General features: G+C 56.4%; 8 protein-coding genes and 1 pseudogene across 9 annotated transcripts; 5 read left to right on the top strand and 4 right to left on the bottom strand.

Annotated features, from left to right (window-relative positions):
- Nucleotides 1–630: 630 nt before the first annotated feature.
- GMORB2_0436 (SNARE-complex protein Syntaxin-18 N-terminus) lies at nucleotides 631–1,952 on the bottom strand (the record flags this gene model as incomplete). Its single annotated transcript, XM_035462421.1, has 3 exons — nucleotides 631–871; nucleotides 993–1,702; nucleotides 1,836–1,952. 3 exons carry the CDS (start codon nucleotides 1,950–1,952, stop codon nucleotides 631–633), a joined length of 1,068 nt encoding a protein of 355 aa, XP_035325351.1.
- A 2,027-nt stretch (nucleotides 1,953–3,979) lies between these two features.
- On the top strand, nucleotides 3,980–5,425 carry GMORB2_0435 (Sugar (and other) transporter; the record flags this gene model as incomplete). The annotated part of the gene is made up of 1 exon (XM_035462420.1): nucleotides 3,980–5,425. The coding sequence occupies one exon, from the start codon at nucleotides 3,980–3,982 to the stop codon at nucleotides 5,423–5,425; it is 1,446 nt and encodes a 481-aa protein (XP_035325350.1).
- Nucleotides 5,426–5,576: 151 nt separating this feature from the next.
- Nucleotides 5,577–6,281, bottom strand: GMORB2_0434 (Protein of unknown function (DUF1077); the record flags this gene model as incomplete). Its single annotated transcript, XM_035462419.1, has 3 exons — nucleotides 5,577–5,649; nucleotides 5,715–6,073; nucleotides 6,156–6,281. 3 exons carry the CDS (start codon nucleotides 6,279–6,281, stop codon nucleotides 5,577–5,579), a joined length of 558 nt encoding a protein of 185 aa, XP_035325349.1.
- A 1,052-nt stretch (nucleotides 6,282–7,333) lies between these two features.
- Nucleotides 7,334–10,291, top strand: GMORB2_0433 (Vesicle coat complex subunit; the record flags this gene model as incomplete). Its single annotated transcript, XM_035462418.1, has 6 exons — nucleotides 7,334–7,378; nucleotides 7,627–7,811; nucleotides 7,900–7,975; nucleotides 8,045–8,409; nucleotides 8,478–9,940; nucleotides 10,266–10,291. 6 exons carry the CDS (start codon nucleotides 7,334–7,336, stop codon nucleotides 10,289–10,291), a joined length of 2,160 nt encoding a protein of 719 aa, XP_035325348.1.
- A 1,739-nt stretch (nucleotides 10,292–12,030) lies between these two features.
- GMORB2_0432 (Ubiquitin family) lies at nucleotides 12,031–12,847 on the top strand (the record flags this gene model as incomplete). Its single annotated transcript, XM_035462417.1, has 2 exons — nucleotides 12,031–12,568; nucleotides 12,690–12,847. 2 exons carry the CDS (start codon nucleotides 12,031–12,033, stop codon nucleotides 12,845–12,847), a joined length of 696 nt encoding a protein of 231 aa, XP_035325347.1.
- Nucleotides 12,848–13,776: 929 nt separating this feature from the next.
- GMORB2_0431 (proteasome maturation protein) lies at nucleotides 13,777–14,300 on the bottom strand (the record flags this gene model as incomplete). The annotated part of the gene is made up of 2 exons (XM_035462416.1): nucleotides 13,777–14,226; nucleotides 14,298–14,300. The coding sequence occupies 2 exons, from the start codon at nucleotides 14,298–14,300 to the stop codon at nucleotides 13,777–13,779; spliced, it is 453 nt and encodes a 150-aa protein (XP_035325346.1).
- A 353-nt stretch (nucleotides 14,301–14,653) lies between these two features.
- Nucleotides 14,654–16,627, top strand: GMORB2_0430 (ABC-type branched-chain amino acid transport system, ATPase component; the record flags this gene model as incomplete). Its single annotated transcript, XM_035462415.1, has 1 exon — nucleotides 14,654–16,627. One exon carries the CDS (start codon nucleotides 14,654–14,656, stop codon nucleotides 16,625–16,627), a length of 1,974 nt encoding a protein of 657 aa, XP_035325345.1.
- Nucleotides 16,628–17,049: 422 nt separating this feature from the next.
- Nucleotides 17,050–18,279, top strand: GMORB2_0429 (annotated as a pseudogene). Its single transcript has one exon. Coding segments are annotated over exon 1 (141 nt in total).
- Nucleotides 18,280–18,649: 370 nt separating this feature from the next.
- GMORB2_0428 (uncharacterized protein) lies at nucleotides 18,650–21,260 on the bottom strand (the record flags this gene model as incomplete). The annotated part of the gene is made up of 5 exons (XM_035462414.1): nucleotides 18,650–19,419; nucleotides 19,542–19,916; nucleotides 20,022–20,207; nucleotides 20,273–20,341; nucleotides 20,477–21,260. 5 exons carry the CDS (start codon nucleotides 21,258–21,260, stop codon nucleotides 18,650–18,652), a joined length of 2,184 nt encoding a protein of 727 aa, XP_035325344.1.
- Between the last annotated feature and the right edge of the window lie 526 nt (nucleotides 21,261–21,786).

Below are 21,786 nucleotides of genomic sequence, written 5' to 3'. Positions count from 1 at the left end.
CAGCACCAAGGGGGAAAACCCCAGGATGCCGAGGCCCCCCTTCGGGTCCCAATTTCCCCACGTCATCCTGTGCCTGCTCTCCGGCTCTCCCCGCAATCTCCCTCGGGAGAATGGCCTGATCTTCAAACTGGCAGAGACGATTATAGTAATGCCGAGCGACTAATTTTTTTCTGGAGGGACAAAAAAAATTGTACAGCCACTTTTTTTTTTTTCCATATGAACTCTGCCATACGTTTCTCGACTTTTTTTTTCCCCTTCTTTTCTATTCACGCCATCTGCTTTCTTTGATCCCGGCTATCTACTCCATACATCATGTCTTATCAGCATGCAGCTCGGCTCAAGACACACCCAAGTACAGCATGTGTTATCTCGCCCGCTCGTCACATGAAGCCTATTACTAGCGACAACGCCCCGCTAATGCCGAGCCGCCAAGGCTGTCGCTGCCGCTGTATTCATTCATATCGGATTTTTCGAGTATGTCGTCATGTGCCTTTTCGTTTCCATCATCTATGTCATCATTTGTTTTTCTTTTTCTGTCATTTCATGTCCTCCATGCAGCGTATGTACGTACAGGGCGCGTATATACACACAAGGCATGTAATGTGCTACGAGCACAGTGCAGTGTTACATCTAGAAGAGTAGATCCCATGCCACCAGAAACGCACACAGTCCGCTCGTCGCGTAAAACGTCAGCCTTGCCGCGCTCGGTCTGCTGGTCGCCTTCTTGAGCTGCCTGTTCCCGCCCTCGACATTCTCCGTCGTCGAGTGCGACTCCGCCACCAGCACGTCAATCTGCTCCGTCTGCGTAGCGAGATGGACGATGAGGGTTGACTGGAGGTCGCTGATCTCGGCGAGAGACCTCTGTGCCGTCCTGCATAGTCGTGTTAGAGATAGGTAGAAATGGATAAGATGTAGCAAGGCGACCTCGGAAAGACGGCAAACATGGAAACAAGGGTCGGAGAAGAGACAGGGTAAAGATGCAGACGACGTACTGGACTGATTCGTTCATGCTTTCGAAATACTTCATCATATCCTGATTCCCCTCCTCAAACATCTGTATCTGCTCTCGACTCAGGCCCTGGTCATCACTGCTGCGGTACGATGGCGTCTGCGGATCCTGCGCCTCCGCCGCCGCTGCTGCTGCTGTCGACTTGCTGGGCGCCGGCGGGGCAAAGTCCGCAAAATCAGCCATGTTGAGAGCTGCCTGCGACCCGAGACTGCGGTTCATCTCAATCTCCCGCGTCAGCCTGGCCTCCATCATGGCCTTCTGCGTCTGCCCGCACATCTGCAGCTGCTGCCGGAGGTACCAGAGCACGCCGTCGCGGTGCGTCTTGACGCCGTTGGCCTGCTCCTCGGCAGCCAGGTATTCTGGCGACTTGCCCCCCGTGAGGGCGCCGCTCGCGCCCGCAGCCCACGAGCCCAGGGCGCCCAGGCTGCTACCGTACTTCTTCTGGATGGCCTTGGTCTCCGTCTCGTGCCGCACCTTCTCGGCCCCGTCAAGCGCTTCGATGCTCCAGTTCAGCTCACGCATCATGTCCTTGGCGTCGCGATCGACGGCCTCCCGGTCTCGGTCGGAGAGGACCACCAGTTGTGGCTGGCCGTCTGTCGACGGGTGGACATGGCCCTTGCGCGGTTGCGCCCGTGCTAGGTATGCGCGCCGTACGTTTCGGAGACTCTGATGAAGTCTGGTGATATGCGAGTTCTGTAAAGAGACGACAGCAGGTCAGACAACGAACGCACGATACATCCAGGGCCGTCAGCTGGGCCAGCGACGCCCAGCAACAAACGGTCCATAGCAGAAGATGGGGGGGGGGGGGGGGGGGGGGGGGACCCACGATCCGCAGTGCCTCCTTGAGAAACCCGTCCACCCTATCCAGCGACACCTGCTTGGTCGTCGTGGTGGGGGCACCTCGCTGCTTCAGCAGCTCATCAAAGTCGGGCGTGATGTCCATGGCGGTTCGATGTACGGTCGTCGGTGTCGGGTAAAATCGGGGTCTTGGGGGCAGAGGTGGACAGGCTTGCTTCCCGTTCAGAATGGAGAGTGCCCCGTTATATTGCGCCAGATGATTTGCATCCCCGGCTTCGGCGCGAATTCGTGGTCGTGACAGACTACTCTCGCAGTAGCTTGAAACAGCTGGTCAAGGATAGCTGCTACGTGTGCGAGTTGCTATGATGCTGACTCATATTTTGTTCTTCAACTACCCTATAGCATTTCCTTGCGCTTCCAGTAGGCGACAGCACACGATGAGCCGTAGACGCTGATACAGTGGTCTCTGCCTATGCATACGTTCTGGGTCGATATGTGTGTGTCTAGTTGCTTGATCCATTCAAACGAAGGGAATCAATCCATGAGACTATTTACATATGTGCGTGTAGCAGCAGCCTTTGGCTGCTCAGTCATGCAATATCCCGTTCCTCTTTTAATCGGGTATTCCCAATCAATTAACATACATAGAAGCCAGTGCTGTGAACGCTCCAATTATATCACAGGCCTTTTCTTTTTCTCGTATAATGCAAAAATTTCGTATTCATTCTTTCCTTATGTAAGAAGAGGAAGATCAGAGCCGAAGTGAAATACTTCATGACTCAGTTCAACTGTCAGTTGAAAGCGGCGGTGATAATGTATACTCGTAATCATGTTCGATTGAATATTATAGACAAGCTACAGGGATCTGTAGTAGCAATCGACACAAAGACGCGGGTTATGTGTGTAGCAATAAGGGCTAATCACCATTATCTCCATCTCCTAATTTCTTTTTCTTCCCTTCTTCAATGATTCAGAACCTGGGAAGTGAACCCATGTCAAGATTATGCATTGCCACGGTATCATACATGGTATGCAACCCTTTTAGAGTCACGCAATGATATGACAGCTAACCATGCCATACGCAACTATTGTCACTTGCTTTTCATGAGTGCAATGGCACTTCTGCGGCCCAACTCAAAGAATTAAAATTTTTTTTTTTTTTTAAAAAAAAAGAAGCTGTATGGCCTATTAGAACACCGGGAACTTGGCAGTGGCGCTTAACCAGAGTGATGGGATAAAGTGGACGATTCGGACGATGACCGATGACCGATGACGGGGGAGGGGGGAGGATGAGAATTTCACCATTAGCTGGCAGTGAAAGAGGCTGAGAGGAGGCTCAAAAAGGGACGGATGAGGCGAGAGCCAACGGGAATAGTAGCCGCCTCAAAAGGGTCCAGATTTCTTATCGGCCAAACCTGAGGTTCACCGAACGGCACTCTAGGGATTAAGCCGATATCGCCAACCGGTCACCGGCGGGCCGGGGTGGAGACAAAGGGCCCCTCTTTTTCTCTCTCTCTCTCTCTCTCTCTCTCTCTTCTCCCTTTACCAGAGAGACAATTCCTTCTTCCAAAAAGTCGGGTGAGAGTGAAAATTTGGGACTCTTTTGTCTTCTGTGAAAGAATACGAGTACCGTGCATATAAATCTTGACCGCCTCTCTCTCCTTCTCTGGGTTCGCTTCAAATTTTGGAGAGAAGTCTAGCAAAAAGCTACCGTCTTTAAAACATAATAGACCATTGAAAGACATGCCCTACGAGATCTCTCCTTGTTCTAGAATTAGAACAAAGTACTACCGTCGCTGAACCGCAATGAATAACGAGACCGCCCAGCAACGGCCCGAAGTTGGCAACGTTCGACGAACCATCCAAGAAGCCGTGTTAGATGGTATACAGCCCAAACTGCAACAACAACAACAACAACAACATAATAATAATAATAATAACAACGATGAAAAAAATGCGCAGAAAACGATTCTGACAAGCTTGATTTCTGACCCCGAGCGCCGTGGCTCATATTCATCCTCATCTTCGTCTTCTACTCGTACGTTGGAACAACACAGTCAAGGCCCCACATCGGCACCGGCGTTGGCAACCAACGTCCACGATGGCCAAGAGAAGAAAGAAGGACAAGAGGGAGAAGCAGACGATGGCACGACCGACGAGGAACAAGGCCACATGTCCCGCGTATCTAGCGGACCGCCCTACACTGCCTTCCCCAGGGGAATGGTGCACTGGATCACGGCCATGGTAGCCGTGGGCAGCTTCATCTCGCCGGTGACGGCCAACATCTACTTCCCCGCGCTGCAGGCCATAGCCGACGACCTGGACGTGTCCGTCAGCCTGATCAACCTGACGCTGACGACGTACATGATCTTCCAGGGGCTGGCGCCGACGCTGTTCGGCGACTTCGGCGACATGGCTGGCCGGCGGCCGGCGTACATCCTGGCCTTCACAATCTACCTCTTCGCCAACGTCGGGCTGGCCGTGCAGCGCAACTACGCCGCCCTGATGGTGCTGCGGTGCGTCCAGAGCGCCGGCAGCTCGGGCACCATCGCCCTCGGGTACGCCATGGTGGCCGACATCGCGCCCACGTCCCGGCGCGGCAAGTACATCGGCTTCATCGGGGCGGGCATCAACGTCGGCCCCACGCTTGGGCCCGCGCTGGGCGGCCTGCTGAGCCAGTACCTGGGCTGGCCGTCCATCTTCTGGTTCCTGGCCATCCTGGTGGCCGTCTGGCTGGTGCCCTGGGTGCTCACCGTGCCCGAGACCTGCCGCAACGTGGTGGGGAACGGCTCCCTGCCCGCCCAGTCGTGGAACATGCCGCTCATGTACTACTTCGACCACCGCAAGGACAAGACCCGACCGCAGGACCGACCCCGGACAGAGTTTCGCTTCCCCAACCCGCTGCGCACCCTCGTCGTCATCTTCGAGAAGGAGATGAGCCTGATCCTCGGGTTGAACTCTCTGCTGTACATCGGCTTCATCCTCGTCTCGTCCACGCTGGGCACCCTGTTCCACGCCATATACGGCTACAATGACCTGGAGTCGGGCCTCTGCTACCTCCCCTTCGGCTTCGGGGCCTGCATCGCCGTCATCGGCCAGGGGTACGTCCTCGACTGGAACTATCGCCGCCTCGCCAGCAAGCTGGGCATCGTCATCAGCCGCCGCCGTGCCGACGACCTGTCCAAGTTCCCCATCGAGTCCGCCCGCATCCAGCCCATCTACCCTGCCGTACTGCTGGGCGCGGGCGCCCTGGTGGGGTACGGTTGGGCGCTGCAGGCCGAGACCACCGTCGCCGTGCCTCTCGTCCTCGTCTTCCTCATCGGCCTGTTTGTGCCCACGTCCTTCAACGTCCTCAACACGCTCATCGTCGACCTGTATCCGCAGGCCCCCGCTACCGCCACGGCAGCCAATAATCTTGTCCGCTGCCTGGTCGGTGCTGGCGGCGCTGCCGTCATCGAGCTGGTTATCCACGCCGTCGGCCGAGGCTGGACCTTCACCATCCTGGCTCTGCTGGTGGCCGTGTGCGTCCCCGGATTGATGCTGATAGAGAAGCGCGGCCCCGGATGGAGGAGAGAGAGATACGCCCGCGAGGCTGCCCGGGCGGCAGAGAAGCAATGAATTTCCTGACGACCTCATCTCAACATAGACTGCACGAGCATAGAATCTACATCCCTCCCAAAAAAAAAAAGATGGAAGATGGACGGATTTGAAATTCGCTCTACCCATCTTACTCATTGATCTATCTTAGTATTAGCCCGGTATTACATAGCTACAGAGCATTAATAGCGTATTCGAGTGGCTGTCTCTGAGCTTCCCACATCAACCAATCCGACCGAGTAGTACTGAGCGTTTGCGTGTCAGCAGGTGTCAATTTCGTAAACCAAGATGGAGGTGAGTTTGTACGTACGGCAGTAGACCCATGGCGTTGATCTTCCAGATACCGACAGCCAAGGCGACGAGCTGACAGGCCACGTAGACGAGCTTGACCTGCAGCATCTGGCCGGCAATGGATTCGGACTCGAAGCGCTCAAAGGCCTGGTTGGTGTTGACCAACCCCATGAGGGGGTTCTTAAAGGCCATGAAGACCATCATGATGCTAAATATCTGCAGCGAGTTGCCCGACATGTACATCATGATGGCCGTCATGGGGAGACCCTTGACAGGCGCCAGGGCCACCTCCCACGCCTTCTTGAGCTTGAGCGTGTTCATCTCCTGTGGGGTAGGAGGCTTGCGCGGCTGCTGCAACTTGGAATCTTTTCCTGATTTCTATTACGCCCCCCGACCGGTGGACCCGTCAGTATATTACTTGGATGCGATGCGGCGCGCGCATCGTTCATGGCCAACAGACCTTGCTTGTTCCAGGCGAGCTGGCGAAACCGGGAGGGTCGGCGATGGGCGAGGACTTGGTGCGGGAGGTAGGGGGCGCATCCATCTGGCTGACCCACGAGGGCTTGGCCGGGTTTGCGGGAGACATGGCGCGCCGTGATGTATATCGTCTCGTCTTGGGAGAGGTAAGAGGGAGTGATGCCAGGTTAGCCGAGAGCGTGGCGGGCAGATACGAAGCCCCAGTTTGTTCGTGGTGTTGTAATTAAGTAAGCGGGTCTGAGCTGATGTTTATCGATAAGAGTTGTAAGAGTTGTGACGCCTGACGTCGCGAAGACCGGAGTTGATGTACTATGGAGGGAATCGTTCAGGCCTGGTTTGCCGAAATTCGAACGAGGCTAGAGAGAAGTACGGATTAATGGATACCAAGAAACGGGGAAAGTGTTAGCTAGCGGTAACCTACCGGACTAAGGGTTGTCTTTCGTTCTCACCTCCAGTATCTAAGTGGCTGTTCCATGTCGTTGGATGTAATGAAGTATTCTGTCAGTCGACTATCATGCTTTATGAACATCCAAACCAGTCTTTTCCCCAAGCCAAGATGTGCATGGCCACCTGCATCGAACCGTGGACTTGATCATTTTCTTGGCTTTCTTTTCTCACTTGAAGGTGAGCCAGGAAGCATTTACATGATGTGAATGGGTGCGTCGGCTAAAGGGACGTCACGTGATCTCGCTCAGCGGAATTCCAGTGTAGAAAGCTGCTCCGGTGGCAGCGGCACGCATTCCGCCGCTACTGCCCCTTTCCCGATTGCGACTCGTTCAACTCGCCAGAGAGACATCAACAAAACAACGACAACCCACCCACTGCGCTTCGATACGCAGGAGAAGAAAAGGGACGACGCCGGCCCTCCTGATAGCCTCCACTGAGCTCGGTACTTGTTCGTGAGAGGATTCCCGAATGTACATGTGACGGCATTTCCTGCTCTGCTTCTCCCCTCCCCTCCCAAGGGGTTCCGGAATCAGACCGACAACCAATTAGCCCCACGAAACGAAACCAACCGGGTGTGATCGAACGAGTTTTTTTTGGTGAGGGGCTGAGGACGAGGCAAATCGCGTGACGCGAGACACAGCGATTGCTGCAGCCTCTCGAGATAACTCTTCTGTATTGCTTGCTATCCTCCACAGGGGGGGTGACACCGCAACCATGTCGAGTTCAACCGGTGGAGGTGACTCCAAACTCTTCGCGAGAGTGAGTCTGCTCTTGTCCTACTATCATTGCCTTCGTTTCTATATCATCTCCCCGCCTCTGGATATGGAGGCTCTATTCCTCCTTCCTCTAGGGGGTTGATTTATTGCTTTTCTTTTCTTTTCTTTTATTTTCTTGCGAATCGCACTTTATACTCTATCTCGAAAACGTCATTATCGCCCATCATGTTCATTCCATATGTGGTCCCGCCGGCCTTTGATAATAGCATCACACTAACCTCTTCTCGACAGGGCAAAGTCGCCGAGCTGCGCCTCGAGCTCAACAGTGGAGGGAAAAAGGACAAGAATTTTGCTGTCAAGAAGACAGCCCTCAAGAAGATTGTTGCTAACATGACCATGAGCAACAATGACATGGTCGCCCTGTTCCCCGATGTTATTGGCTGCATGCACATCCAGAGCCTGGAGATCAAGAAGATGTGAGTGCTCTTTCAGGGCCCAGGTGCGGTACCTGTGTGCACGGAGAAGGGTGAAAAGAAGGGCTTACACTGACTGGTTCCATGTTAGGTGCTTTTTGTATCTGGTCAACTATGCTAGGTCGCGACCAGATATCGCAGTCAAGGCGATTCCGTTGCTTCAGCATGTGCGCACACCTCAACTCCCTTGCCTTGTCTGCTTCAGGCTTCTTTACTGACAAGCAGACGTCACACAGGACCTCGAGGATCCAAATCCACTCGTGCGGGCCCTGACCCTGCGGACGATGTCATATGTCTACGTGCGAGAGTACGTCGAGGCAACCATGTCCATCGTCAAGCACACCCTCAGGGACCCGGACCCGTACGTGCGCAAGACGGCGGCCTACTGCGTTGCTAAGCTGTACGACCACGATAAGCAAGTGGTGGAACAGTCGGACCTGATTGACCGTCTCAACTCGCTCCTGAGGGATGACAACCCCACGGTGGTGGCTAGTGCGCTGGCTGCCCTGATGGATATTTGGGAGAGGAGCGATGCCATCAAGTTGACAATCGACTACAAGAATGCGTCCAAGATGGTGGCCATCCTGGCCGATTGCTCCGAGTAGGTCGCGCACCTGCACACGCATACAAGTCCAATTCGCTGACATGGCAAAAAAAAAAAAACTGCAGATGGGGCCAGACATATATCCTGGAGGCGCTCATGTCGTACGTGCCTCAGGACTCGGGCGAGGCTCTACTCCTGGCGGAACGTATAGCGCCGCGGCTGTCGCACTCCAACTCTTCGGTGGTGCTGACGTGCATCCGGGTGATGCTGTACCTGGTGAACTACATTGCGGATGAGAAGCAGATATCGGCTCTGTGCCGGAAGCTGTCGCCACCGCTGGTGACGCTGCTGGCCAAGGGACCCGAGGTGCAGTACCTGGCGCTTCGCAACGCGTTATTGATACTGCAGCGACGGCCGGAGGTGCTTAGGAACGACATCCGGGTCTTCTTCTGCAAGTATAACGACCCGATCTACGTCAAGGTGACGAAGCTGGAGCTCATCTTCATGCTGGCCAACGAGAAGAACATTGACGAGGTGCTCACGGAGCTGCGGGAGTACGCGACGGAGATTGACGTGCACTTTGTGCGCAAGGCGGTGCGGGCCATTGGCAAGCTGGCCATCAAGATCGAGCCGGCGGCGCGGCGGTGCATCAACCTGCTGCTGGAGCTGGTGGCGACCAAGGTGGCGTACATCGTGCAGGAGGCGACAGTAGTGATCCGCAACATCTTCCGCAAGTACCCGGACCAGTACGAGTCCATCATCGGCATCCTGTGCGAGCACCTGGACTCGCTCGACGAGCCCGAGGCCAAGGCGGCCATGGTGTGGGTGATTGGGCAGTACGCGGACCGCATCGAGAACAGCGACGCGCTGCTCGAGGACTTCCTGTACACCTTCCTGGAGGAGCCGGTCGAGGTGCAGCTGGCGCTGCTGACGGCGACGGTCAAGCTCTTCATCCAGCGGCCGACAAAGGGCCAGGAGCTCGTGCCCAAGGTGCTCAAGTGGGCGACGGAGGAGACGGACAACCCGGACCTCCGCGACCGCGCCTACATGTACTGGCGGCTGCTGTCGACGGACATGAACGCGGCCAAGGCTGTCGTCATGGGCGAGAAGCCGGCCATCACGGCCGAGTCGGAGAGGCTGGATCCGGCGACGCTCGAGGAGATGTGCCTCAACGTCGGCACCCTGGCCACGATCTACCTCAAGCCCGTACACACCGTGTTCCGCTCGGCCCGGCCCCGCAAGCTCCAGGACTCCCCGGCCCTGCAGAAGCACAACACGGCCGCCTACAGCGAGACGCAGAAGAGCATGAGCATGTTTGGCCGCGGAGGGCAGCCCAACGACATCGACCCCCGCACCAGGATGCCCGTCGCCGCCGCGGGTCCGGACGCCGCCACACCTACGGGGAACAAGGCAGAGCAGGACGCAGACGCCTACTTCTCCTCGGTGAGCTCGACGCAGCAGCAGATGGCCGCCATGACGGTCAACCAGGGTGCCGACGACCTGTTTGGCCCTGCCGACGGGGGTAACTCGACGGGTTACGTAGTCAACGCGCACGCTCCGCAGGCTGTGCTCCAACCGGCGCAGGGGGGTGGGAGCAATGGGGATCTGCTGGCGCTGTAAAGAGCAAAACAGGACATTTGGATATATTGCCATGTTTTTCATGTAGCTCGACAGCGTAGCGGCAGTAGTAGTAGCAGTAGTAGAAGTAGTAGCAGCAGTGGTGGTTTAGTGGCAAGACTGAAAATAATGAGCGGTTGTTTTTTTCCCCCTTGATCTCTCTCTCTCTCTCTCCTTTTCTTCTTGTCCTCTCCGTACGTTCTTTTCACCTTGATAGTAACTTTAGTGGTTCCCAAGGGGCCCTCCTGACAGCAGTTCATGATACCACAATAAGCTTAATCGGGCAAGGGAGAGAGCCAAGGCGGGCAGTGCTAAGGCTTGATTGCGCGTACTCGTGATGGTCCAGTCTGTTCCCGATTGATCTAGCAGCTCGGATAGGACCAATCATGGGGGGCTTTAGGATCGTCATTGTCCTCCCTCCCCCCCGCAGGAACCACAAGTTTGTGCATGCATTGTTTTATCTTGTTTTATTTTCCTCCTCTTTTCTGAGCTCTCCTCCTCTTGGACCCTTGATAGGTTTCTCCACTTGTGGTATACGTATCACGGTCAATGCGGGGAGGTCTGACACACCACTCGGGGACGGGCTGGCAACTTTGTATCCGTACTACGGACCTACGGTACGAGTTACGGCGGTTGATAGCGTACAGCATCAAGATATGCAATATTACTATAGTAGTTCTGTGTTAATTCCTCATGCTCTCTCCCTGGCCGCTGTGTTTCATCGAGAGGACAGCAGAGCAGGCCGCGGTGGCGTAATGCGTGTCCTGGCGGAGGTCCAGAATGGATGGAAAGACGACGGGATCAAAGACAGTCTCCATGGTGGTACGGAGTATCGATATGAGAGAAATATTGATTACTTGAATACCCAAATACCCAATGGCCTTGTACACCTAGTTCAGTATGATCATCCGGCCAGGTAATGAGTATCTGAATTGCAATATCGTCCCCTTCGAGGTGAGGTGTCCATATGAGATGACCATTGTGCTGCATATACAGTATTATGCAGTGCCGGAGTATCGATACAGCACCGCTGGCTGCCCTGAAAGTATCATGTACAGTGGCACTGTACAGATTGCACGCCCCGTATCCCCTTGGCCCTTACAGGGGACTTTGGGCGTCCCACCATCAGGTAATGTGGATGGAGAGGTAGGATGCCTGCCCGGACGAGACGGTTTATTACATCCAAAGGTATAGACTATCACGGTACTACTGCAGATTACCATTGCAGATACTACTACTATTACTACTGCTATTACTACTGCTAAAGGCAATGGACGGAAATACGGGCCAAGATTATTGTCGAGCTTCAAGTAATCGCGTCGTAATAAAATACCCGTAGCAGACGCAACGCCTCCTACCAGTAATACGGGCTACTTGGCAATGCGCCGGCAGGCTGGCAATATTACAGCAGGTATTAATAATATACATACCACTGTACTACTACCGCTACGGCTGCTAATATCTCATACAGTATGTGAGAGTTTAGGATCTATATGAATACATACCTGTGAGCTACGAGTACGCCTACTGAGAGTACTTGTACAGTGGGTGCGTACCTACCTGCTGCCCCCCCCCCCCCCCCCCCCCCCCCCCCCCCGACCCAGACGCCCAAACACTCAACACCTAACGCTTCCTTCCTCACATCCCCCCATCCTCTTTCTAACCAACACACACTATCCTTCCTCTGCCTCCTTTCATCGTACCCTCGGCTCATCCTAACTCTGTCTTCGTCGCATTAGCCCTCCCCCCTTTTACCCTAACATACCATCTTAAACGTCCGGAAGAGGGGATATAACCCTGTCATCTTTTCTTCCCCTTCCCCTTGCCTAAACTTCCGTCGCTTTGGGGGGGCGAAGTCGACCGCTGAGTCTCGCGCCCGCCTGACGTCGATCTCTTCAACCCTTGCGAGCGCTACTCTTATTCCTCCTACGAGTGGTTCATACATCTTCCTCTCTCTCTCTCTCTCCCTCCTTGCCTCCCCACCCCCGCCTCACCCGAGATAGACAACGCTCTTTCGCTTCTGCATCCCTCAACCCCCCGTTTTCCTTCTCCTGCAATATCATGTCGACGACTGCCTCGAAGACAGACAGCCGAACCGCCGACGCCGTCGCCATGCAGAGCATTTCGGACTCCGAGCCCGCCACCACAGCCACCGCCGATACCAGCGCAGCGACGGCTGATGATGTCAACAAGAACGGGAACAAGACTTCTGCCGACACCAACGACCACGGTTCCGCCCCCGAACCTCCCATCAAGGAGAGGCAAGACTCCATGGCTATCGGCCCCGACCAGGTCGGCGACGGCGGCGACGACGACCACAAGGACAATGCCGGCCCCATCTGTAACATCACCCTGCTCCTCACCAGCGGTAGCCGGCACCCTTATAAGATCAGTGCTCGCTACCTCAGCCGCAGAAATGTACCCATCCCCGAAGTCACCGACGCCGGCCTGCCCGACCCCTTCAGCATCAGCGTCTACACCCTCAAGGAGCTCATCCTGCGCGAGTGGAGGTCCGATTGGGAGGCCAAGCCTGCTAGCCCCAGCAGCATCCGTCTCATTCACTTTGGAAAACTGCTTGACGACAAGGAGGCCCTCAAGAGTATGTTTTTTTTTTTTTTTTTGCAAACTTCCATCATCTCCTAGATATATACCTCCTTGTCCCTGTTCTTCACGACCTGTGTTGAGACTGGTGCCCCGTCGGCTGACAACAACCCCCACAGCCTACCAGTTTCTCCCCGATAGCCCCAATGTGGTGCACATGAGCATCCGTCCCCAGGATCTCGACGAGGAGGAGCCCAAGTCAGGAGGCAAGGCTACCTCTCACGGCGGAGCTGACGGCTCACGTCGTCGCGTCGGCGGCTGCTGCGTCATTCTATGAGGCAGAATCCGATCAAACGCCCAACTTTCCTATCAACAAAGTCCGAAGCAGCGCATACCCACACCCTCATTTCGCCATCTCTTCCTATCTCCCCGCCCCTCCAGACGGCTTCTTCTATCGGGGCAAGTCCCCGCTGTCGTCCAAGGTCTATTTTTTTTCTCCTGCCCTTTCGTCTCCCGGCGTCTACTTCCGCACCGTTGTACAAGAGCCTAGACTGCCGACCTTAACGTCAACCGTCTCGAGGCACCGAGACAAACAGCGGAAATCCCATTCGTCAGGAGGGACAAGATCAAAACGTCTACCCAAAATAATACATACACTCATTTGCATCCGTATTGGCTGGCCAGCCAAGAACGTCACCGCCCCACCCAAAGACTGGACCTCGGCTTGAGCGTTTCATGAGTTCAAGAACTCTGGGGAGGTGGCGGCATTTCGATTCTTCTCACTTTCTTTCCTGGTTTTCATGTCTTCTCTTCTTTTTGTTTTCCCTCGGAAAATGGCGGAGTCAACATAGGCGTTATCACGTTTTTACTCGTTACCCATTTGTATATTTACGTTTGATATTGTTGGTAAGGTGGATTTTCATCGCGTCTTTCTTCTTCCTTTCGAATCCTCACTGTACACGGGATGGGGGGGGATAGTTCGACACCGGGATGGGATATTTGTAGAGTCCGTTTTACGTGCCGACGCCAAACAAAAGGATAGAATGCAGTAGCATCTCATTTCATATCACGAAGCATATTTCAGAGATTCTGGTCAAAATCGAGTGAATCACGTCCCGTCGTCGTGTGCGTTGCGATTGCATCGTACACTGCCCTCTCTTGTCATGCCCCTTTGTATTTTGTATTATTTCATGTTTATGTTTGTAAGTTTTTTTCTTCTTCTCTTTCTTTCGTCACTTCCCTCACTCGAAACGTCGCTCAGACTTTTCAGATCTTAAGCTTCTTCTCCATCTCCTCATGCACACCGGGCACAGGCCTAGTCTGGTCACCGGTGAAGACGTCATCCCAGGTGAGGCTGTCGTCGCGGCCGCGCAGGATATCCTCGTGGACGCTGGGTAGGGCGGTGCCGGTCGAGAGGGCCATGGGCCTCCACTCGCTGTCGCGGACCATCTTGAGCTCCATGGCGCGGCGGATGGGCTCGCCCATGCCGAAGGTGCGGCGGAGCGTGTTCATCCTCACGGCGTCCTGGGTGGCCTCCCAGTTCTTCAGGCGGGCCTCGAGGGGGTGGGACGACAGGGGGATCCCCGCGGCCGTGTCGTAAGGGGAGGCGCCTACGCCGTGGCGGAGGGTGTCGTGGATTCCGGGGGCGGAGGGGGCGGATGTGGTTGTCGCGGTGAAGGTGGTGGGCTTCTCGCCCTGGGGGACGATACGCATCGACTGAGGGGTTGTTAGGTTTGGACGGGTGGGAGTGGAAAAGAGAGGGGGGAAGGAGGGGGGAGACGACGTACCATTGTGGATTTTTGAGTAGTTCCGCGCGGAGGAGGGAAGTTGTATGCGAGAGCAGAGATGGGTGGAAAGATTGAGGTGATGATTGATGTCCGGTGATGAAGCTCGAGGCTGCCTTGGGTACGTAACTAGAGGCGGCGGTAGTTTTGCCCCGCAATATCGTAATCCCGGGGAATGGCCGAGATCGGTACGTCGAGTAAGCTGTGACTGTAAAGCTACGGGACATGCATAAGCTTCACATCCGAGCTTCTTACTTCTACATATATAATACGAAAACAATGCGTCCAGGAAGAATGCCCCATTAAAGAAGAGGGAAATCAAAGTAAATGAATAAACCACAAATGAAAATAAATCAGAAATGAGGTCAATCACCAACCGTGCCCCCATCATCCGCATCGCCAATGGCACCTTTTACCGGAACCACCCTGGCACGTCCTCACGCGCGTCGCACGCCAACCCGCCTCTGTTCAGCGACCTGACGTTTGAGCTGCCGTCGTCGTCGACGACGCCTCACAACTGGTGCGTGGTGGGGCCGTCGCTGTCCGGGAAGACGACGCTCCTGCAGGTCTTGCGGGGGCGACTCCTCTGCCAGCCACCCAGCGCGCGGTCGTTCCCGTACCTGAGCGACGATGCGGTGCCTTCACGGCTCAAGACGCCCGACAGGGCGATAGAGTACGTCGGCTTCGACTCGGAGGGTCTGGGCGGCGGCGGCGGCGGCTCGGGTAGCGTGGCGACGGCGGCGTACCTGTCTGCGAGGTACGAGTCGCGGCGCGAGATCACCGACTTCTCCCTGCGCGACTTCCTCCTGGGCAACACCCAGCTCAACCCGCTGCAGCAGCTCCCTGGCGAGGAAAAGGACGCTCGGGAGGAATCCCGGCTGCTGGAGGGCGTATCGGCAGACCTGAGGTTGGCGCACCTGCTCGACCTGCCCGTCACGTTCCTGAGCAACGGGCAGGGCCGCAGAGCGAGAATAGCGCGCGCGCTGCTTCGCAGGCCGGAGGTGCTGCTGCTCGACGAGCCGTTCATGGGCCTCGACCCGCCGACGGTGGCGAGGTTGAGCCCGCTGCTGCGGTCCCTCGCCGAGAGGTCGGGCCCGCGGCTCGTGCTGGCCGCCCGCCCGCAGGACCCACTGCCCGACTGGATCACCCACCTCATCTACCTCCGCACCGACGCGCAGGTAGCCTCGATGGGGCCCAAGGACCTTGTCCTGGACGGGTTGAAGAAGTATGTCCAGGGCGTCGAGAGGGGCCGGCTGGCCGAGGACGCCACGCTCCCCGTACACGCCCTCGCCGACGTGGGCCGCGTCATGGCCTCCCGCGCTCCGGCTCGGTCCGCCGCCGCCGCCGCCACCGCATCCCCGCACAAACTGGATCCCGCCAACCCGGAGGCCGAACCCCTCGTCGAGATGGAGGGCTGCAAGGTACGCTACGGCGACAAGGTCGTCCTGGGCAACTGGACCGTCGAAACGCCCAATGGCAGCGCGAGGGAGGGCCTGGACTGGACGGTGCGCCGCGGCGAGCGCTGGGGCGTCTTCGGGCCCAACGGCTCTGGCAAGACCACCATCGTGTCGCTCCTGTGCTCCGACCACCCGCAGGCGTACTCGCTGCCTCTCAAGCTCTTCGGGCGCAGCCGCCTGCCGGAGCCCGGATCGGGCAAGCCCCCGCTCACCATATGGGACATCCAGGCCCGCGTGGGCCACTCCAGCCCGGAGGTGCACCAGCTCATCCCGCGTCGGCTGACGATCAGGCAGGTCGTCGAGAACGCGTGGTCGAGCACGTTCCTCACGCCGCCCAGGCTGGACGACGCCGCCAGGGCCAAGGTGGACGCCGCGCTGCGGTGGTTCGCCCCCGAGCTGAGGCCGGGCGGCGCAGCATCCGACGTCGGCGGTGGCGGCGATTCTCCCCTAGCCTGGGCGGACGAGCACGTCTTCGGCGGCATGTCGTTCAGCGCCCAGCGCGTGGCCCTCTTCGTCCGGGCCGTCATCAAGGGCGCCGACGTGGTCGTGCTTGACGAGGCTTTCAGCGGCATGGATGACGCCGTCCGCGACAAGTGCAGCCTGTTCCTCACCGAGGGCGAGCGCAAGACGCACGACCCCACCACTCACCGCGTCGTCGACACTGACGGCAACTCGCCCATCCACCTCACCGGCCTGACCGACCGCCAGGCCCTCGTCTGCATCGCCCACGTCAAGGAGGAGGTCCCCCCCTGCGTGCGCGAGTGGATCTGCCTCCCCGAGCCCAACACCGGTGAGCCGGCGCGGTTCGGCCGTCTGGACGGCCCGCTGGGCGAGGATGAGCAGCGCTGGCGCGACGTCTGGGGCTTCGAGGCGTGAGAAAAGCACGTGTACAAGCATACATATATATAATCAGATCAATTCCTCCACTTTGACACGTTCAAGTCTGAAAGCACACAGATCTGCTCATCTTGCCTCTGGCGGCCCTGCCCGGAGGGTTGAGACCTGTGGCACCCGAGACTGTATATGACTAAGCAGCCAGAGGCTGCTGCCACACTCACGTCTGTAGATAACCTCATAGATGGATTTCCTTTCCTCGGAAGGAAGCAAGCACCCAAGACACAACACACATCGACCCAGGACGTAAGCCAGCAGGCACAGACCAGACCACCGTGTTCACGTCTACGGGTCATCGTGTCTTGTCGCTAGCAGGAAGCACAGACCTCGCTGGTCTCGCATGGTGCCGTATATGTATTGTACGTACACAGTGTGAGGCAGTAACGTGATATGCGTGGCTAGATATGTATTGGTGAGTTGGGACAGTGTGGAGCGTGAATGAAGTCCCCTCCCCCATTGTTGAAAGCTATATTCAATCTCTCTTACTAACCAACCCTCTTAACGAGGAACCGCCCAACAACAACAACAACAACAACAACAACAACAACAACAACAACAACAACAACAACGACCACTATCGGACCTTGGCGCATGAAGAATGGCCTACTCAACCCGCTACGACGATGAAGATCAGACAGGCCGGTACTGCGTACCGCTGTCGTCGTTCACCGCTCCCGTAGAGGTAGGCGAGATAGGGTAAACCGTTCTTCACCTCTCCCCTCGTCTTCATCTCTTTGCCTTTTCTGAGTCGACCGTTGACGCTGATATCAATCGAACTTCTCCTCCGCCTTTTTTCTTTTTTTTTGGGAAAAAATAAATAGAAAGACTCGAGCGGGAACATCTGCCTTTTTTGCTTGGCCCTTCCTGGGACCGTTGCTGTTTGAGAATGAAGGTTCCGACGCGAGAGATCATTGCGCAAATGAGAGGAGTGAGTTTACGATCCTCCCCTCGTTGTCTCGTCCCCCTTCGTATGTTCCCGATGGAGGGAAACAAAAAGGGGAGGGTTCAGAAGAAAGATAGGATGAAAGGTGCTGACAAGGGGTATCGTTACTGAGTAGCCTTCCTCTCATATCTCCGCGTGTCAGTGTACATGTGCATCGTGTCCGTGGCCATCACCATCTCCTTCCATGTCAAGAATCAGCCTACGGATATGGAGCTGAGGATGGCGAAGCCGCTCGGGGCCGTGTTCTGGGTTCTGTCTGTCTTGATGCTGGCTTTGGGATTGGGGAATTATATACGTATGTGTTTTTTTTCTTCTTCCCATTTCTCCCCCCCCCCAAATCCACTTTCTCCCCTTTCCCCTTTACTCGACTCTTCTCTTCTTCTTCTTGTTTTCCTTCCATCATCATCACTGCCATCTCTATCCTGTTCTCTCAACTGATGATCCGGCTTATCTCGGAAAAAGGCACCGTAAACAGATATAGTCGACGCATGGCCATTGTACAGAGTGGATGGAAGACACAGGTGGTAAGTCCTCTCTCTCTACCTCCTTCTCCTATCCTAGTTTTTCAGCTCTCTCTTCACATACTCACAGACGAAAACAAAAACAGATCCTTGGGATATTGACCTTTTGCATCGTGGGCACATGCGCCATCTTGCTCGCCACGGCGTGGGGAGACAAGGATAGGGACTAGCACAGCGCAGCGCAGCACACGCGTAATTTCATCATCAGATAACGTCACCGGTATATACGATATGTGAAGCTGCGCATTCAGTTTTTATATCTTATTTCGTGTGTGTAATAACAACTAGGCACCACGTCACATACACAGCAAAGGCTCCCAAAGTGGAGGGGATAATGCACTGTTGTGACCTGTTGCTACTATTCCGTGATGAATCAAGGATGTCATCCTGCTGTGATACTAACAACATGTTAAATCCAATTTTTTTTTTCTTGCTCAACTTGCCCAGAAAATGACGTGATATATATAAGGAAATGACCTTGGAAAAAAAAAAGACAACAAAAACCGCAAAGATCAAACGCCTACGCTTTACATGACCCCATCACGTACAAAACAAGTCACTAGCAGTCCTGTCGTCGAGAGGCTTCCCATCCCCGTCATTCGTACAGCGGCCAACCTCCTTCCGGAAGCGTACCGAGTACACCTTTGCGTCGGCCTCGAGATCGCCCGCCTCCATCTTCTGCCCGTCCCACGCCAGGAGGGGCAGACGTCCAAGGTCGGGCAGCGCGCCGTCCCCGGGCAGGGTGTGGCGCATGTCGACCTGCCAGTGCGCGTCGAAGACGTAGGCGGCCTCGTCCTCGCCGTCGATGCTGTCCTTTGCGGCGTCGGCGTCGTCGGCGTACTCGTCCGGCACGTCGGGGACGTCGTCATGCACGCCCAGGATGACGGCGGCCGTATCGCGGCCCGGGTATAGGGTGCGGTAGCCGCGCAGACGGCACAGCTGGAGGACGTGCTCCGCCCACGCGGGGTACTTCTTGCTGACTTCCTTGTGGGAGAGGAGCGACTCGGCCTTGGACGGCACCTCCGTCTCCTCGTCACGCTGTCGCTCCATCAGCCGCGATATGTACCCCTGCAGCTCGGCCCAGCGTGAGCCCAGGAAGAGCATGGCCTCGCTGTTGGGGGCCTGCCAGAGAAAGGGAGACGACCCGGCCTCCTCCCCCTCGGAGGACGAGGGCTCGGGGAGACTGGGCAGCTGAGATCCATCCAGTTTCTTGGTGGGCGCGACGAAGCTGAGTCCCATGAGCTTCGAGGGCCAGTCGCGGACAGTTGCCGCGTTGGAGTACCGGTAGTGGAGAAGAGAGTATTTTAGGTCTTGGGGGCGGGGGGGAGTTAGAACAACACATTCGAAAGACGCGAAGAGTACGGAACAAGGCGGAATGAAAAAAAGAAGGGGAAAGAAAGAAAGAGAGAAAACAATGGCTGGAAGAGCTCACAGTGGAAAAATTGAGGCGTAACCTGCGTGTGGGGAGAGAGGACGAGAACATGCGAGTAGGCGGGGTCGTTGGGCCAAAACGACTCGAGGAAGCGCACCGAGCTGTCCTCCTCGGACATCTTCGCGGGGGAGATGCGGTGGCGTAGCGAGAGCATGTGCGGTCGGTGGCCGGCGATGCTGGTGCGCGGGGGCCACTGGAAGTCGGCGAGGAGCCTCTCGATGGGGGGGTTGAGTTTGTTGGGTAGCTCGATGGTCAGCTGGGGGGTGGACATGGCGCCCAGGTCGACCTCTGACAAGGATCGGAGGAGCCTGTTGAGGTTGCCGATGCCGTTGGAGGGGGCTTGGATGACGATGTCTACGTGGACCTTGTCCCATGCTGTCGTTTGTGTCTGTCAGTGACAGGGTAAAGAGATGAACGAAGATGAGGAGAGAAAGAGAGAGAGAGAGAGAGAGAGAGAGAGAGAGAGAGGAGAGAACGTACCAGCCAGAGCGCCGGAATCGAGCTTGCTGATCCAGGCGAGACGGGTCCCCGGTCTCTCGGGGAGCTCAACGAGAGCAGACCGCATGCTGCGGATCTGGTCTCGCAAACCGTCGAGGAAGTAGGCGTCCTCGTCTCGGGTGGAGTCGACAATGATGGCCTGGGGGTGCATGTATTCATTGATGAGTTCTGGGCGGGAGGGATTGTCAGAACAGGGGGAACCCGAAAGAAGGAGGCGGGGGTGGTCATCTTACTCAGTGTCCTCGCGACAGCGAGCTTCATCCTAGTCTCGGTGGACGTGGCAAGATGATCTGGCCGAGCGTCTGCAGTGTGGTTGGTCAGAAGTGAATCAGACGGAGAGAGAGAGAGAGAGTGAGTGAGTGAGAGGGAGACGACAGCAGCAATGGGCTAGGCAAAAGAGAGAGTGAGAGATGGTGATGGAGTGTCGTTATGCGCACCATGGAGAATGACCTGACACGAGGGATCGACGCCATTGACCTCGAGCATGACCTGGAGGGGTATGTCGCTGCGGCCGAAGAAGACAAAGTGGACGTAATTCTGTCGTTCCCTGGCCATCTCGCAGGCCATGGGGGCCAGGGTAGAGAAGCTTCTCAGGCTGGCGGCGGCGAACATGACGTTGCGGTTGGCGGGCTGCTTGCCACCAGTACGGCCGATTGCCTGTATGGTGCTGGCGAGGTTGGGCAGCTTTATGGGACCGTTGTAGTTGCGAGTCTGCTCCGTCGTCTTTGGTGGCCGTCCTCCTCCTCCTCCTCCTCCTCCTGTTCCTGTTTCCGTTCCTGTTCCTGCTCCTCCTCCCTCCCCTCCGCCACCACCTCCTCCGGGCTTGACCTGCTGCTGTCCTGGTCGCTTTATCTGCTGCGTAGGGGGCGATTTCTGGTAAGGAGGACGAGGGGGGGAGGATTGGCCGTCGGGGGGGTATGCGGCCGAGTGAGGACGGGTCGAAGCCGAAGTCGAGGATGAGCCCGCGGCCATGAGCTTGGACACGGTGACGATGAGCAGTATAGCGGCGGCGAGGTAGGCTACCAGGCGGAAGACGGAGCTCCGACGGGGCGTGCGCGATGTCGAGGACGGTTGCCAGTGCTGGGAGCTACCGTGGCCGTGGCCGTGACCGTGGCCGTGACCGTGACCGTGTCGTAGGTCGTCATCCTTCTTGGCCAGCTCCTCATCCTTGGACCATAGCCGCGACATCGCTCTGGCGCGAGACGGGGCGGGCGGGGCCATGAAGAGGGCGGGTTCGGTTTGGCTTGCCTGCTTGGTCGGGAGGGATTGACTGAAGCGATGGGAATGGGGGAGGAAGAAAGCTGAGATGGAAAAGGGGGAGATGGAGAAGCGGGAAAAACTGAAGAGAAGAAGAAAAAATATATATTATTAGGTGAAACCCCCCCCAAAAAAAAAGGATAAAGAATGGACGGAAAGAAGAAAGAGAGCGGATGGCGTACCAGAGATGGTTGTATTATAGAACTTGTCACATTTCGGCGCCGAGGACGGAGAGGGAGGAGGTCTGTCGCGTCTGGTGCTGAGCAGCAATCGATGTACGGGTGTAGGAGCTGAAGAAGGTGCCGAGAAGTGTGAAGTGTGAGATCCGAACAAGCGAGAGAGAGAGAGAGAGAGCGTACGCGCTTGAGGGGAATTGCTAGAGTGCTGAGCTGGTGAAGAAGAGTAAATAGTGGTCCAGCTACGCGACGTCGAACGTGGCAGAAGGGGGAGAAAGTCGATAGCGCAATCGACCCAACGAAACGCTAGCCGG

This window comes from Geosmithia morbida (assembly GCF_012550715.1).
Source record: "Geosmithia morbida isolate 1262 chromosome Unknown scaffold_0, whole genome shotgun sequence".
NCBI classification, from domain to species: domain Eukaryota; kingdom Fungi; phylum Ascomycota; class Sordariomycetes; order Hypocreales; family Bionectriaceae; genus Geosmithia; species Geosmithia morbida.
This window is presented reverse-complemented; position numbering and strand designations above follow the sequence as displayed.